The sequence below is a fragment of the Pristis pectinata genome, chromosome 21, assembly GCF_009764475.1.
Source record: "Pristis pectinata isolate sPriPec2 chromosome 21, sPriPec2.1.pri, whole genome shotgun sequence".
Taxonomy (NCBI): Eukaryota; Metazoa; Chordata; class Chondrichthyes; order Rhinopristiformes; family Pristidae; genus Pristis; species Pristis pectinata.
In genome coordinates, this window is record NC_067425.1 from 2,659,800 (window position 1) to 2,677,019 (window position 17,220).

Sequence of the window (17,220 nt, forward strand, 5' to 3'; positions counted from 1 at the left end):
AATGACAAAGGTGTTCCACTGGCTGGAGAGCAGTCCCGAGATGTAGGCAGTATGAATTAGGAACAGGATCGTGGCTGACCTGACCGTGATCTCAGCTTCACAGTGCCGTGTATTCCCAGTTGGAGCCTGCCTTCCCTGTGGTTTAACGCTGTGCCCAGCCTTGCTTCCAGCTGAGCGGAAGGCTGTCCTGGGTCATTTCTTGACGTGTGGCCAGCTGTGATCGGTGCTTCCCCACAGGGTTCATGCACTTGGTAAAATAACGCATTGTTTATTTTTAGGCATGTTACGGATGTTGTCTGTCCAAAGTTGGGTCTGTCCCTGGATCTAACGTTCCCCATCCATCCAGCACTGGGACAGGGCAGTGAGGTGGCTGCAGGTTGTCAGGACATCTGCTCCCTCCTGGGGGTCAGGAGCAGGGAGACTCCCACATACATCACCACTTAAATAAATCCTACATTAATCCCAAGCAGCACAAAAAGAGCTGCTGGAGGACCTCAGCGGGTCAGGCAGCATCTATGGAGGGAAATGAATAGTCGATGTTTCAGGTCGCGACCCTTCATCTGGTCAACGGTCCAATTCCCTCCCTAGATGCGCCTGACCCACTGAGTTCCTCCAGCACCTCGTGTGGCTGCAGATGCCAGCAGCTGTGGTCTCTTGTGCCTACACTCATCTCATATTTTCCCCACGTTCCCATCAACTCTCAGCGGTCAGCGTAACACTATTACAGCGCCAGCGACCCGGGTTCAATTCCTGCCGCTGCCTGTAAGGAGTTTGTACACTCTCCCCGTGTCTGCGTGGGTTTCCTCCAGGTGCTCCGGTTTCCTCCCACATTCCAAAGATGTACGGGTTAGGAAGTTGTGGGCATGCTATGTTGGCACCAGAAGCGTGGCGACACTTGCGGGCTGCCCCCAGAACACTCTCCGCAAAAGATACATTTCACTGTGTGTTTCAATGTACATGTGACTAATAAAGAAATCTTGTCTCACCTGTACACTAGGGACAATTAACCCACTGACCCATCCACATGTCTTTGGGAGGTGGGAGGAAACTGGAGCACCCGGGGGAAACCCAGACGGTCACAGGGAGAACGTGCAAACTTCACACAGACAGTGCCGGAGGTCAGGATTGAACCGGGGTCTCTGGAGCTCTGAGGCAGTGGCTCTACCCACTGCGCCACCTGTCAATGGCAGACAATGTGAATAGTTTCAGTGTGTTCATCCTTCAGTGCTTGAGGATAGGGAGAGCAGGGAGAGGGGGTCATGACGTTGTGGTGGGGATCCTCCCCTGTGTGAAATGCAGTGAGGATTCCATGATGACCAACTTCACCAAGTACACTAACTTTGCTTTATTAATTTAAATCTGTGCACTGACAAAAGGTCCAAGTCACTCCAGAGCAGCCCCAGGGTACAGGTCCTGCCAACACCTTCCACTGCAGTCAGCTGTCCATTCCTGGGCCTTTCCCCATGAATTGGTCCACCGAGTTGCATTGTCCCTGGAGCAGTCTCCCACTGGGGTCACCTCCCTGCTGCCCGTCACAGTGAGTGGGAGGTGTTGGCCCAAGCGGGGAAGGTGTCGAGGCTGAACATGGCCCGGCCCCAGGTGTTGATGGCCAGGGTCACAGAAGCCACTCCGATCAGATTGAGAGCAATTCCTGCCTTGACCTGCACAGAGGCAAAAACTCATTAAAATCTGCCCTCCCAAAGCTGGGTGACCAACCAGTGGTCCCCAATGCCATGAGGTCCCTGGGAAACAGAACGTTGCCTGGACACAGTTGTCCAGGTCCCTGAGGGTGGTTGACTGGGAATCCACGGGTTATTTACCCCACGCAGTTGGGTTAAGTTCCCCTCAGGCCACGAGTTATTCCACGTTACACACTCCAGTTCCCCTCTGGCTGATCCTGTGCTCCAGCTCACCACACCAGGCGGGAAAACATCACATCTCCCTTCTCCCTCCTTTGCCAATGACCTTAAATCTGGGTCCCACGGTTACCGACCCTCGGCCTCTCTCCTTGTCCACTTTACCTGTCCTCATCAGTTGGAAAACCCTTTGTCAAACCTCCCCTGAAGCACGTTGCATTGGATGGAACATCAGCCCAGTCTCTCTCGTGCCTGAGGACTTCCCTCCACAAGTGCTCTCACGCTTTACGGAGGATTGGTCCAACTTCCCTGTTCTGTTTTGTTCATTCCCAGGATCGGGGCCAACGTTTACCACCCTCCCTAACTGCCCTTTGGGAAGGTGGGGTGAGCCGCCTTCTTGAAGCACAGTAGTCCATCCCATGCTGGTGGGGAGAGGGTTCCAGTGATGCTGAGGAAAAGTGGTGTTCCCTTTGATAAAGCCGTGGATCTGATGTGTCCCACCACCACCTCTGAGATTTCTGCGCGATCGTTCTGCAATCTCACCAGTCCAGTGACGGCTTCAGCACTCTGCCTGTGTAGGCTATAGGTGTTAACACCACCACTGTGGTAAGAGAGTGGATCAGTTGGTCAAACAGGCCGAGGTGCCCCTTGTACCAAAGTATTACTTACCTTGTGTAGTTGTAATGGTCAAGGTGCTGGGGTTTGGTAGGTAAGGTAAGGGAAGCCCTTTAGACGGATAAAACGGTCACATTAATTGTTGGTGTTATCAGTGTAGCTCAGCAGAGGAGTTGTCCCACAGAGTACTGGAGTGAAGCTGGGGGTGAGGCATGGTCATATCCCCAACCAGGGAGGAGTTGTTGGGGGACCTCTCTGTGATTGGTTCACTAACAGGATGAGATAATTTGGACCGTGATGGAGAGGGAACATTTACCAACTGCTTGCAAGGCAGATTGAGGTTTGCACACAGTGGGTGAAGATCAGGCAGCTGACGGGCACCCTGAGGTGCAGTCTCCACACTGGCCTGGAGTGGTGGATGAAGATCGAGACAAAGGCAGTGAAAGCCAAGACGATCCTTGCTGGCACACCGTGCTGTTACTGAGCGACAGGTGCCTTGCGAGGGAATCATCGCACTGTTGGGACGTTGTGGCAATAACTTGTCATCTCTTTGTGAACCAATAAGTCTGCACTAGTCCTTGACCTTCCCGGCAACTCGGTCACCTTGGGAAGAAGTTCAAATCAAACCCCTCTGATCGTTCTTCCTCCCAGAGTGTAATGACTCTCACTGCTGCCTCACACTGCCCTGCACACTCCACCCTCCCACGCTCTGTCCCTATCCTCATTGCGAACGTCTCTGAGATTCACGCCCTCTTGAAATGACCCGCTGTGCACCTCAGGAATAATACAGGACAAAACCAGTGGGCTGTAGGGGTGCGAGGCTGGGGTGGATCTGTCAAAGGGTGAACGTGACCTCAACATGACGATTGTGTGAAGTCCAGGAGGGACGTGGAGGGCGGGAGCGGATTCTGTAAAGGCATCGGACAATGTTCCATCAAACACACTTCAGCACAATTAGTCACCAGAGTCTGGTGGGACCTAATAGATTCTGCTGCAATGCTCAGCTTTGGGCCAGGTGATGCCAGCTGGTTCAGTGCCCTCCCTGGGTCAGGGTGCCTCAGTGTCAGGGAGTGACCCTTGGTGAAGGTACAGTCGAGGGTGGCCTGGGATGGGTGATGATTTCGAGGGTGACTGGGTACCAGTGCAGAGAGTGGTACTGGGCCCTCTCACCTTAAATGCATGCCCTGTGGTGTTTGACATTTCCACCCTGGGACAAAGACCCTGACTGTCTACTGTAGCCACACATCTCTATAAACTTCTATCAGGTCTCCCTTAAGCCTCTGCAGCTCCAGAGGAAACAACCCAAGTTTGTCCAACCTCTGCTTATAGCTCATACCCTGTAATCCAGGCAGCGTCCTGGTAAACCTCTTCTGCACCCTCTCCAAAGCCTCCACGTCCCTCCTGTAGTGGGGCGACCAGAACTGCGCACAGTTCTGTCACTCTCGGGTTGGGTCAGGTCTGGACAGTTTGTGTGGGGTCTAGGTTTTCATCCCAGCGAGGGACAGGGAGCTGAAGCGAGGGAGTTTCATGACTGGGGAGAAGGCAGGTGAGAAGGTGGCCACTCGGGCCATCGTCTCTGTGCTACAGACCCCTCTGGTCCACGGTTCTGTACACAATGACCACAGGCCAGCTCAGAGACTGATGTGTGCACCGTAGAGGCTGAGGTGCCAGTGTTAAGGTGTGAGAGGGTGGGTCTCCCTGCCACCCGTCCCACGGAACCTCGAGTCCACTGTCGCTTCTCTCTCAGGCACTTACCATGTCGGACACCCTGAGCTGGCCGTAGGAGAAGACGATGGCGTTGGGCGGTGTGGCCACAGGCAGCATGAAGGCGAAGGAGGTGCTGAGGGTGCCTGGGATCATGACATACAGGGGGTTCATTCTGATCAGGCTGGCCTGGATGGGAGAGAGGGAGAGTGTGGGGTTAATCACAGCCAGGGCGCGTTCGAGGATCTCTCCATCTCAGGATCAGGGTAAGCCAGTGACAGTACCAGGCCCTACTGCAGCAACAAACAGTCTGCTGGAGGAGCTCAGAGGGTCGAGCAGCATCTGTGGGGGGAGAGTCCTGTTGCAGGCTTTTGCCCTGACAATTCGACAATTCCTTCCCCCCCACAGATGCTGCTCGACCCGCTGAGTTCCTCTAGCAGATTGTTTGTTGCTCCTGATTCCAGTGTCTGCTGTTCCTTGGTTCACAGCTTGGTACGGCAACCGGTCTGCCCGGGACTGCAAGAAACCGTAGAGCGTTGTGGACACAGCTCAGCGCATCACAGACACCAGCCTCCCCTCCATGGACTCTGTCTACACTTCTTGCTGCCTCAGTAAAGCAGCCGACATAATCAAAGACCCCCACCCACACCGGACATTCTCTCTTCTCCCCTCTCCCATCGGGCAGAAGATACAAAAGCCTGAAAGCACGTACCACCAGGCTCAATGACAGCTTCTATCCCGCTGTTATAAGACTATTGAACGATAAGCTGGACTCTTGATCTCACAATCTACCTCATTATGGACCTTGCACCTTGTCTGCCTGCACTGCACTTTCTCTGTATCTGCAACACTTTATTCTGCATTCTGTTATTGTTTTCCCTTGTACTACCTCGATGTACTGATGTGATGAAACGATCTGTATGGATGGCATGCAGAACAAAGTCTTTCACTGTACCTTGGTACATGTGACAACAATAAACCAATTGACCAATTCACCAGTTGCGTCCTCTGGGGTTTAGTGACTGACTGCGTTCAATGGATAAAGTTGAACCCACAACAAGTAGGCAGAGAAACCCGATGGTGAGATCAGGCGGGGCTAAATCTAAGGCCCGCCCCGCTGTCTGTGTGAATGCAGACAATCCCTGCATCACCATCCCTGCCCGGCACCCTGGACCACTCTCCTCCCTCAAACGACATTCAAAACACACAATCCGATTATTTCTCATTGCCATCTGTGGGATGTTGCTGTGCGGCCCGGGGTTCCGCCGGGAAGTGAGCCGAGGGAACACCCTGCAGCGATGCCACTGTGCAGCTGGAGGGAGCAGAAGTCTGGGTCACCGGCTGAGGTGGTGCCGGGGTGGGCTCCTTGCTCCTGCACGATGTGGCCTTTCCCCGGGGGGTAACTAACCGGACAGAGGGCAAAATACAAGCGGAAAATGCCGGAAACCCTCAGCAGGTCAGGCGGCATCTGTGGAGAGAGAAACAGTTAATGTTTCATCCTCAGAACTCAGACAGAGGGGGTTCCTCAGCCCCTGAGCCTGCGCTTTGTAGCTGGTGGGTATCGGATCGGGACGGTCCTGGGACAGGGACTGTGGGAGGAGCTGGTGGTGGTGCTGGGAATCGCCCAGTCACTGCCTGCACGTTACTTCCCACCCCATCCCACTGCCGGTTCTGATCCCTGCCACACGCCAGTGTTGAGCGAGGAATCGCGGAGGAGACCGCAGCCCCGGGGACCCACCATTGAGGCCAGGATCGGGAGGAAGAGGGTGGCTGTGGCCACGTTACTGGTGCACTCGGTGCAGATGGCGATCAGCAGGCAGAGGACGGCGGCGATGCTCCACGGCGGGATGTTCTGCAGGGGAAGCAATTGGTTTCCCAACCACCTGGAAAGTCCCGACTCCTGGGGAAAGAAGAGCGGGGAAGGTTTCAGCTGCTGACAGATTTTGTGCTCAGGATGTTCCAAACCCAACACCAACGCTGTGGGGGCCAGAGTTTCACCCCTCCCAACCTCACCTCTCTGCCCCTGACCTCTGCCCCGTCCCACCTCTGCCCCTGACCTCTGCCCCATCCCATCATTTCTCTTGACCTTTGCCCCATCCCATCACCTCTCCTGACCTTTGCCCCATCCCAGCTCTGCCCCTGACCTTTGCCCTGGCCCGGTGAAGCCCAGTGTGGCAGTCAGCACACTCCTCTGCAGGACATTTCCACACTGACTGCGCCAAATTGGATGTTTAATCTTGTCCTGTGGGAGTCAGAGGGGTGACTGAGGAGGCTCCCGGTGCCAGCCCCAGAGACCAGGTGTTGTTGGTGGGTCAGTCAGTGCCCACAGCCCAGTACGGAGGGTCGGGCAGCGGTTCAGGCCCATCGCTGGCAGAACAAGGAGCCCCCTACCCAACATCAAGCTTCCTTGGAAGGGCAGATTGGAATAGTGACCAGCGACGGGCCAGGATTCCATCTCGGAAACCCTGTTACACAGGCAACAGGCCATTCGGCCCAAGCAGTATATACTGGCACTTGTGCTCCGCTCCAACCTGTCCCTTCCTTTGCTCATCCACATCTACCCTCCTCATGCACCCTCCCTCCCCCATTCCTTGGTCCACCATCCCCTTAAACTTCATTGATAGATGTCCCCTCACCCACTCCCTGTGGGAGCAAGCTCCACATTCCCACCACTCTTGGGACAAGAGGGTTCTTCTGAACATACCACCGGATTTCTTACTGACTGTTTTGTATTGCTGGCCCCTGGTTCTACTCCTCCTCACAAGGGGGAGTGTTCTCTCTCCACCCTGCAGACCCACCATCAGAAAGTCTCTGCTGGGCCACCCCTGTTCTTTACTTACCAGGAGAGACCCAATCAGTTCATCCTTGCTGACATTTCCAGCACAATCCTTGCAATCTTCCCTGCGAACCCTCTCCAAATTCCTGTGTCTAACCATGGTTTCCACCAGTGACCTGTCCAAAGCAGGGCCTTGAGTCCATGCTGAACGTGCTGCCTTGGCCATCCCCTGCCGAGTGTAGAACCGACCACCACTAACGTCTCACCCCAACCTCCTTCTCTGGTGCCAAGGCAAGCCATACCGAACTCTCCCTGTCTACCAGCCAGCTCCATAGCACCCAGTCAGCACCTGCAGAACTTGGAGTAGAGGCTGAAGCGTATGCTTGACCTGGTCTAACGGGGAGCAGGTGGGGTGCCATGGGATCACTGCCCTTGGGACACCCTTTGCCAGGGGTGCTGTCCAGCATGGGGATAAATTCAGTGTCAAATGCAGCAGGTCTTGAGCCTGGTATAGTTTATGGACAACAACACCCATGCTGCCTGCACTCCCGTGTCACTGCACCGAAACTGAAGCTGCAAATGCGCCCATTCCAGGCAACTGCCGCAGCAGAGGCCGGCCTGGCCTTGGGCGGAATGGATGAGCTGGGTGGGCTCTTCTAGTGCACAACAATCCAACGACATCACACGTGTTGGACAGGTCACTGGTGCAGACACTGAAGGACATTGCAAAGGGGCTGGTCATTTCAGACTGAGGTGTGTCGAGATTTCTTCATTCGGTGGGGGGGGGGGGGGGGTTAAAATCTCTGGAATTCTCTGTCCCCGAGTGTGGAGGAGGCTGGATCATTGGATATAATTAAGGTGGAGATAGATAAATATTTGAAAAATGAGGAATTGAGGGTTATTTTGAACTGGCCCAGGAGAGGAGTTGAGGCCAGCATAGACCAGCCATGGTCATACCGAATGGTGGGACAGGTTTGAGGGGGCCGAGTGGCCTACTCCTGCTCCCTGTGCATCCCCAAAGGAATTTGGAGAAGATTAGGAGGGAAGATTGCTGGGGTGGTGCCGGTACTGTCAGGGTAGAAAGGTGTGAACAGATTGGGTCTGAGGTTAACACAATCTGCTGGAGGAACTCAGCGGGTCAGGCAGCATCAGTGGAGGGAGACGGACAGTCCAGATGAAGGGTCTCGACCCGTTACGTTGATTGTTCACTTGCCTCCACAGATGCTGCTCGACCCGCGGATTCCAACATCTGCCGTGTCCCGTATCTCCAGTGGGTCTGAGGTTGTCCACTTCTTTCTGGAATGTCAAGATCCCAGTATTAACCATACCCCGGGGGTCAGTCCACCACACCGGGGTGACCTTCCCGGGGGCGGGAGCTGGGATGATCAGCTGCTGCCGAAATCATCACCCTTTCTACAGGCTGAGTGGAGCCCTGAAACCTCGGAGGTGTGCGCGGCAGGTGGAGGTGAGAGCCAGCCCCCACCCCCACCGGCAGGGACCGGGGACACGCTAGGGGTTGTCGACTGCAGTCGGAACGCTGCAAACAGGAGAGAAACAATCATTATTTCTCCTTGGTGCCTGCTAATGAGGGGTAATCAGCAGGGAGCGGAGCATCTCCCAAGGGAGGAGACAGCGTGTCTGGCTGCTGTGACAAGGCCGGCCCTGGTAAACAGCTCACCCACTCCGAGCAGGAGACAAGGAGGCATGGAGATCAGAACACGGCACGCTGACTGTTCCTGTAGTGGGTCACTGGGCTCTGGCTGTGGGCCAGGGGCTTGTTTTTAGTACAACTGATGTTAAGTTATGGAATTGAAATAAAACAGGGAGGTGTCCCTGTGTCTGTCACGAAATGGTAGGAAGCCGTATCCCGAAGTTTTTGGAACCAAAATGAAGGGTTGTGTAATTACCTCCAACACGGAGGGAGCACAGCTAAAGAGAGATGCTTTACCTCACAGCCCCTGGCCAAGGCGAAACCTCCTCCCAACAACAAAACCACGTTCCAGGGCACCTTCTGCTGGACGAGCGTCCACTCCAGGAGCCGGGCGCTGGGCTGCTCCTTCAGCTGCCTCGCTACACAAGTGCGCGGAGAAATAACACAGCGGTCAGTTGGGGAGCAGAGACGTTGGGACATCAGGTTGGCGAACAAGGGCTCGGGTTTGAGCCGTGAAAGGAGGGGCAGAGGTCTGTCGGCCGAGTGATGTGACCCTGAGGGGTCTCAACCCCGTCCTGAAGGTACCGGGGGTGCGTGCCCCCAGATCACTGGCTCAGTAGGACGCACTCTTCCGAGATAGTTCCAATTGTCCTACATGTAGCAAGAGGCCACTTGGCCCACCGAGTCTGTGCCATTTCGCATCCCATCCCTCCACTGTGACTTATTCTCCCCTACATTTTCCTCCTGGTGTGTAGGTCAGAGATTCTACCCCTCACCCACACACCGGGGGTACCTTACAGTTAACCCACCGACCCCGCCCGTCGTTGGGATGCGGGAGGAAACCGGAGCACCCGGGGGAAACCCACCCGGTCACAGGGAGAACGTTCAAACTCCACACAGACAGCACCGGAGCTCGGGATCGAACCCAGGTCTCTGGAGGCAGCAGCACTACCCGCTGCACTATCCCATAACCCTGAGCGTATCAGAGACATGTTATGGAGACGATGCAGAGGGAGCTTACTCTGTGTCCAATCTTTCTGTCACTTTCCTTGGCTTTACTCCCAGACCTCCATATTGTGTTTGTTCCCCCCAATTCTTTTAAAATAATTTTATTATCAACAAAGATTAAATTAAAAGGGTCACAGGTATCGGGCGTCCCCAGGGGAGCTTTCCCATCCTACTGTTCCACTTTCAGGTAACCCGCTCCCCTCTGTTCCTCTCCCACTCCCACTGGTCGACCCCGGCTCTCTCCCTGTGTTCATCTTTTCCATTCCCTCCCCCCCCCCCCCGTCCCAGTTACCTACATCCAGCTCCCTCCCCCCACCTGGTTCCAACTACCCACTACCCTCCCTTACCCCATTCTACCCATCACCTACCAGCCCCTGCCTCAGCCCTCCCTCTCACCTCTTTATACCGGCCGCACTCCCCCCCAACTCTCAGCCCTGCTGCAGGGTCTCTACCTGAAATATCCACCATCCCTCCACCTCCACAGATGCTGCCTGACCCACTGAGTTCCCCAGCTTTAACACCCTGTTTATAACGTGACGCCAGACCTGCCCAGTCCATCTCCTCCTCCCTGTGAAGGTCCACGCGGCGACCTCTCCAATGTCTCGCAGCTCAGGCTGCCCTTTGTGACTGACCTTTAACATCATCAGTTCACTCAATGACTACCCCTCCCCAGCTGACAGAAACCCACTCCTCTCCCTCAGGAGACGGCACTTTGCTCGGTCACAAGTCTCTGGTCTTGGCCTTGATGGGAGCATGGTGTCTCCAAACTCCTAACCCAGGAGGTGTTCACACTCCCTTCCCAATGTCGGTGCTGACATCACCTGCTGGCCAGACCTTCTCACCCCTGGATGTGAGTGAGGCCGATAGATTCTCACAGTGACCCAGTCATCATGGGAGAGACAGGTGCTTGGGTTTCAATTCCCCAGTCACTGCCCTGGATTCCAGAGCAGAGACTGTTCGTCTGGGCACTAATTCGGTAATTTAATGGATGTACCCATTAATATTCAGGCAGAAATTGGCCCCCACAGCCTCCTGGCCCAGAGACAACAGCTTCTATCCCACTGTAATAAGACTATTAAACAGTGCCCTTGTACGATAAGATGGACTCTTGACCTCAGAATCTACCTCGTTATGACCTTGCACCTTATTGTCTGCCTGCACTGCACTTTCTCTGTAACTGTAACACTTTATTCTGCATTCTGTTATCGTTTTACCCTGTACTACCTCAATGCACTGTATAATGAATTGATCTGTACGAACGGTCTGCAAGACAAGTTTTTCACTGTACCTCGGTACAAGTGACAATAATAAACCAATTCCAATTCCTCTGAGCTGTCGTCTCCAGCTAAACCAATTGCTTGGAAACAAGACACTACAGCTGTGCAGCGGGTAGTGCTGCTGCCTTGCAGCTCCAGAGACCCGGGTTCGATCCCCAGCTCTGACGCTGTCTGTGTGGAGTTTGCAGGTTCTCCCTGTGACCAGGTGGGCTTCCCCAGGGTGCTCTGGTTCCCTCCCACATCCCAATGAAGTGTGGGTTGGTGGGGTAATTGGCCGAATATGTGGGTGAGGGGTGAAATCGGTGGGGGGGGGGTGGAGTTGATGGGAAAGTGGGGAAATTTGGGAGACAAGTAGATTCCAGCAACTGCAGTCCTTTGTTTCTCTGCATTACATGCCAAGGGTGACCTACTTTGTTGATAGAACTGGAAGCCTACTTAATTCAAAACAGGCACGGTAGTGTAACGGTTAGCATAACACTTTACAGCACCAGTGACCCAGGTTCAATTCCGGCCACTGTCTGTGAGGAGTTTGTACGTTCTCCCTGTGTCTGCGTGGGTTTCCTCCGGGTGCTCCGGTTTCCTCCCACATTCCAAAGACGTACGGATTAGGAAGTTGTGGGCATGCTACATTGGCGCCGGAAACGTGGCGACACTTGTGGGCTGTCCCCAGAACACTCTACGCAAAAGATGCATTTCACTGTGTGTTTCAATGTACATGTGACTAATAAAGATATCGTGTGTGTGTGTGTGTGTGTGTGTGTGTGTGTGTGTGTGTGTGTGTGTGTGTGTGTGTGTGTGATATGTGTGCATGTGTGTGTGTGTGGGATGTGTAAACACCAGAAGCCTGGGGTTGTGTAGGACGTGGAGAATCTAGCAGCAAGAACCAATTGTCCAAACTCAAGGTGTCGACCCCAGTGAATGTTGAGGACCACTCATCTTCTTCCCATGGGGAAGGAGACTGCACCTGTCCTGGGACAACCTGCTTCAGGACATGTGCTGTAGAAATGAAACTTGTTGTCGTGGTACAGTACTGACGGGTGACAAACACCCTGTCAACTGGGACTTTCCAATGGGAGGGGTTCACCAAAAGACCAGCGGAAGATCCGCGTGAGTGTCAGGAGTGACTCAGGACACTTCCAGAAGAGGCATAGTCGGATCTGGAGCCAGTTGTCTCCCGGAAATGGCTGAACCACCAGGAACAGGAGAAACTGGACATCAGGGAGGTCTGGTCCCTGGTCAACACACAGAGCACGGTAGCCTTGCCAAAGGCAAACACACATCACAGTGCATACACCCAAGGGCAATGGGGAGAAGTCCCCTCTCCCAGTCACCTACCTGCGATGCCCTCCTCTGCACCCTGAAGGTCCTGAGCCCAGGGCCTGAGCTGTGGTCTCTGCGACGGCATGATAAACATGAGGAACGTGATGGAGATCACCACCGTGGCATCGGTGACAAACCTGAAACAAGCAGAGCTTAGGTGAGTGTTGAGCTGACAGGCGATCTCCAGGGAACCAGGGGCAGGGAGGGGCGTTGGGACGGGTGGGGGGGGGGGTGGTGTGTTGGACATTCTCAGCTCTGGTCTCCCAGCAAAGGAAGGATTAGGATACGTGACTGAGGGAATGCCGAATGTTCACGGTTGGCTCCAGGGATGGGAGGAGATTGGTGAGCAGAGCAGATGGCGTCTGTACTCTCGAGGTTAGAGGTGATCTCATTGAAATGTAGAGAATCCTCACAAGCTTGAAAGTGTACCTGCAGGGATGATCTTTATCCCGGCTGGGTTGTCCGGAACCGGGGCTCACAGTCTCAAAGTACAGGGCCAGCCGTTCAGCTCAGAGAGGAGGAGAATGGTCCTCACCCAGAGGGAATCCCCTACCCATGAGGACTGTGTAGCCTCAGTCACCAAGGGGCTTCAAGGCAAAGGTCAATAGGTGTTTAGAAGCTCAGGGATCTGCTGGAGGAACTCAGCAGGTCGAGCAGCATCTGTGGGTGGGGGGCAACGAATTGTTGACGTTTCAGGTCGAGACTCTGCATCAGGACTGAGAGGGGAGAGGGGAGATGGCCGGTATAGAGAGGAGAGGGGGAGGGGTGAGGCAGGGGAACCGAGGAGGGGTCAGGGATGGTTGGCAGATGGAGCCAGGTGGGGGAAGGGGAGGGGGAGGGGAAGGTGTGGAGTCGGGAGATAGGTGGAGGCGGAGAAAAATGGGAATAATGGGGAGTGGTGCTGAGGTAACAGAACCTATTGAATGGTGGGGGTCCACGGGGCCTGAGGGAACCCCCCGCCCCTCTTTCTACATTCTGCCTCCAGATCACCTGCAAGATCCTGGGCTGATCTGCCCAGGGGTCCTCACGTTACATCTGCGTAAAACTCTGCTCAGGCCACACTTGGAGAACTGTGCGCAGTTCTGGTCGCCCCGTTACAGATTATGGAGGGTGCAGAGGAGGTTCACCAGGATGCTGCCTGGATTAGAGGGCATGTGCTATCAGGAGAGGCTGGACACACTTGAGTTGTTTTCTCTGGAGCGGCGAAGGCTGAGGGGAGACCTGATAGAGGTTTATAAAATTGTCAGAGGCAGAGACGAGGTAGACCGTCTTTTTCCCAAGATGGAAATGTTGAATATCAGAGGGCATGCATTGAAGGTGAGAGGGGGGAAGTTTAAAGGAGATGTGCGGGGCAAGTTTTGTTTTTACAGAGAGCGGTGGGTGCCTGGAACAGACCGCCAGGGGTGATTGAGGCAGATGCCGTGGTGCCATTTAAGAGGTTTTTAGAAAGGCCACTGAACAGAGAGGAAGTGGAGGGATACGGACCATGTGCAGGTAGAAGGGATTAGTTTACATCCGCATCATGCTCAGCACAGACGTGGTGGGCCGAAGGGCCTGCTCCTGTGTTGTACTGGTCTGTGTTGTATGTTGTATGTTCTATGTCCTGTTCCCATGCTCTCTGACCTCTTGGCTCCTTCCTGTTGGAGCGCAGACAGAATGCTGGCCCCCTGCCCAGGGGGAGATCCCGGTGTCCTCCCTCCCCCCCCCACCCCCGACACCCTCTCCCGGTCACAGTGAGGGCGATGGGACAAATCGCAGGGACCAGGGCAGGCGCCCCACGTCCGTCCCTGCTCCTCACTCTCGGACCCCCGTCTCCCCTCACCATCCTCTGACCTTCCGTCCTGCCCACCTCTCCCTTTCACCATGACTGGCGCCTGGCAACAACTGCTTGGCAACGGAACCTTCAGCTCCAGAGTTCATGCTGTGCATGACAACTAGACTGAGCATTGAAGAGCAGGGGAAGGTATGGCCCCTGAGCTGGACCACAGCCGGCTGGCACCTCCAGCTCCAACACTCACCCTGCTGCTGCCTGGAGACCCAGGGGATGGCCGAGGCCCTCACCTCCAGCTGACAACAGACTGCTGGAGGAAGCCCAGGGGTCGAGCAGCGCCTGTGGAGGTAGAGGAGTGGTTGACATTCCAAACACAGAACGTAGAACAGTGCAGCACAGGAACAGGCCCTTTGGCCCCACCGTGTTCTGCCAAACTAATTAAACTAGTAATTAAACACCTAACTGAACTAATCCCTTCTGCCTGCACAACGTCCATCTCCCTCCGTCCTCTGCACATCCGTGGGCCTACCTAAGAGTCTATTAAACCCCACTATCGTATCTGCCTCCACCCCCACCCCAGGCAGCACATTCCAGGCACCCACCGCTCTCTGTGTAAAAAACTCCTTTGAACTTTCCCCCCTCTCACCTTAAATGCATGCCCCCTGGTATTAGACATTTGGACCATGGGGAAAAGATCCCGGCTGTCTGCTCTATCTGTGCCTCTCATAATCTTATAAACCTCTACCAGGTCTCCCCTCAGTCTCTGCCGCTCCAGAGTAAGCAACCTCTCCTCATATAACACACACCCTCTAATCCAGGCAGCGTCCTGGTGAACCTCCTCTGTACCCACTGCAAAGCCTCCACACCCTTCCTGTGATGGGGCGACCAGAACAGAACGCAGTGCTCCAGATACGGCCTCACCAGAGTTTTATCTCGGATGGAGACGCTGCATCAGGACTGAGAATGAGGAGGGGAGATGGCCGGTATAAGAGGTGAGGGGGAGGGGGTGAGGCAGGAGCTGGCAGGCGATAGGTGGATCCAGCTGAGGACAGGTTGATGGAGCCAGGGAGGGGAGGGAGGGGTGGAGAGACAGAGGCTGGGAGGTACACCTTCCTCTGTTATCAGACTCCTTCATCTGCAGCCCCCTGTTGCCTCCACCGATCACCTCCCAGCCTGTCTGTCTCTCTCTCCACTCCTCCCTCCCCTCCCGGGCTCCAACTGCCGATCACCCCTCCCCAGCTGGATCCACCTATCATCTGCCAGCTCCTGCCTCAGCCCTCCCCCTCATCTCAACTCTCCTCCCCACTCTCAGGCCTGATGCGCAGTTTTGACCCAAAGCGTCGACCATCCCTCTGCCTCCACAGACGCTGCCTGACCCACTGAGTTCCTCCGGCAGCTCGCTTGGGACCGCCACATTCCTCGTCCACAGGCAGCAGCTTTGTCCCGTGCTCTCCCTGCAGCTCCCGGGATGACCAGCAGGAGCCCAGTCCCGGTAATTCCCAAAGCAAAATCCAGAAGGAGCTGACAACCTGAAATAAAATGGAGGATGCTGGAAACACTCAGCGGCTCAGGCAGCGTCTGCGGAGACAGCAGCAGAGGCGATGTTCCAGGCTGAAGACAGTCACAGTGATGGTCAGGAACGCTGTTCTGCCCTCCGCAGGCCTGCCCGAACCGTGCAGAACCCCCAGAACTTTCTGCTTCATTCCAAGTGTCCAGTTGCCCAGCCTCGGCCGAGCCGGCCTTTGGCCTCAGCACCCTGCTCTGGCCAAAATCCTGCCCGTTACCCATCCTAGGCTGGGATGTCCCACAGGGCAGACCAGACATGGCTCCCTCCACCCCCGACTGCTGGGGTTCACTGCTCGTGTTCCCAAACAACTGGATCCCATCCCCAGCAGCAGGTTAGGACAGTCACGTCCTCCACACCTCCCCCCAGGGACACCCCCCACCCCAGTACGCCTGAGATACAGATGTTGTCCTGGACTCCACACTAGCTTGGTGTGAAGACCAGGCTGCTGACTGTACCCCAGGGTGGGGCCCCTGCCACAGGCTGCACCCCAGGGGTGGGGGGTGGAGGTGGGACCTCTCCACTAGCAGCAGCAGATACCCTCACAGTTGGAGCACAGAGAAGACCCCTCCCACCTCCCCCAGTCCAGGGCAGCCTCTGGAAACAGAAGGGGAACACCTTGTGTGCCCAGCCCCCGGCCTCCCAAACTCACCCACTGAGGAGAGGACCCGGGAGGTGGGCACACAGTTCCCCTCCCAAACTCACCCACCACCCTGTCTGGAAACACGTCGCTGGTTCCAAGCCCTGGGACCCCCTCCCTAATAGCACTGTGGCAGCAGGTCAAGGAGGTGGCTCACCCCCACCCTCCCTTTCTCATGGGGCAGTTAGGGATGGGCAATAAATACTGGCAATGCCAACTGTACCTGGGTCCCAAACGATGAATGCAGTGATGAGCAGCTGTCTTGCGCCCTGTGCTTTCCAAGACACAGTCTCCGCAGCACACTGCCCCATCCTGGAACATTCGACTTGGGTTCTGGTCTTGCCTCCCGCTCAGGCTGTGTCACTGCCCACTCCACTGTTCCGGCCCTCACTGACTCAGTGCCAGCTGGAGGAGGGCACCAGGTCTGAGACAGTGTCCCTCAGCTCCGGTGATTACACTGGCTCTGGGCTGTCAGACTGCCTGTGTGGCACAGTGGGCAAGGCAAGTTTCTGGAGCTGGCACCCTGGCACACCCCGGCCTTACAACTGGCACTGAGAACCGGCTGTTGTGGGGGAAGGCAGGCAGACGACAGGACGGCTCTCGTCCGTGAACAGACCCAACCCTGTCCCAATCTATCCCTGCCGGTCGTGACCCTCTCCCCCACCCCCTCCCTCTAGAGTTGACCAGTGGTCTCATCCAAAACCAAAACCTCCGTCTCCAACTTCCGTTCCTTCCTGTTTTTATTTTAATGCAACCAGTTATTGTGGGGTGTGTGTGTGTGTGTGTGTGTGTGTGTGTGTGTGTGTGTGTGTGTGTGTGTCTGTGTGTGTCTGTGTGTGTCTGTGTGTGTCTGTGTGTGTATTGGTGCTGGTGGAGCAGGGGAGTGGGAGACCGACGGGGAGAGTCCCCTCCCCTCCCAAGGACACCGACACATCCGGTCAGGACACTGTGCCGTTCCAGGCTGGTTGGGGTATCCCCAGTGGTTCAGGGTGGGTTGTAGCCCAGAGTCTGCCTCCGTTGGAAGGTACGCTCCCCTCA

The 17,220-nt window shown here is 55.5% G+C and overlaps 1 protein-coding gene across 1 annotated transcript in view; it reads right to left on the reverse strand.

Moving 5' to 3' along the window:
• Positions 1-1,330: 1,330 nt before the first annotated feature.
• The window catches only part of LOC127581259 (Na(+)/citrate cotransporter-like), a 33,759-nt gene continuing 17,869 nt past the window's right edge, over positions 1,331-17,220 (reverse strand). Inside the window, exons 8-12 of the mRNA XM_052035463.1 lie at positions 12,223-12,344; positions 8,900-9,021; positions 5,914-6,075; positions 4,227-4,364; positions 1,331-1,661 (exon numbers count right to left, since the gene is read on the reverse strand). Coding sequence (XP_051891423.1) covers positions 1,533-1,661; positions 4,227-4,364; positions 5,914-6,075; positions 8,900-9,021; positions 12,223-12,344 — 673 coding nt within the window. The 3' untranslated portion in view covers positions 1,331-1,532. The remainder of the gene's footprint in view (positions 1,662-4,226; positions 4,365-5,913; positions 6,076-8,899; positions 9,022-12,222; positions 12,345-17,220) is intronic.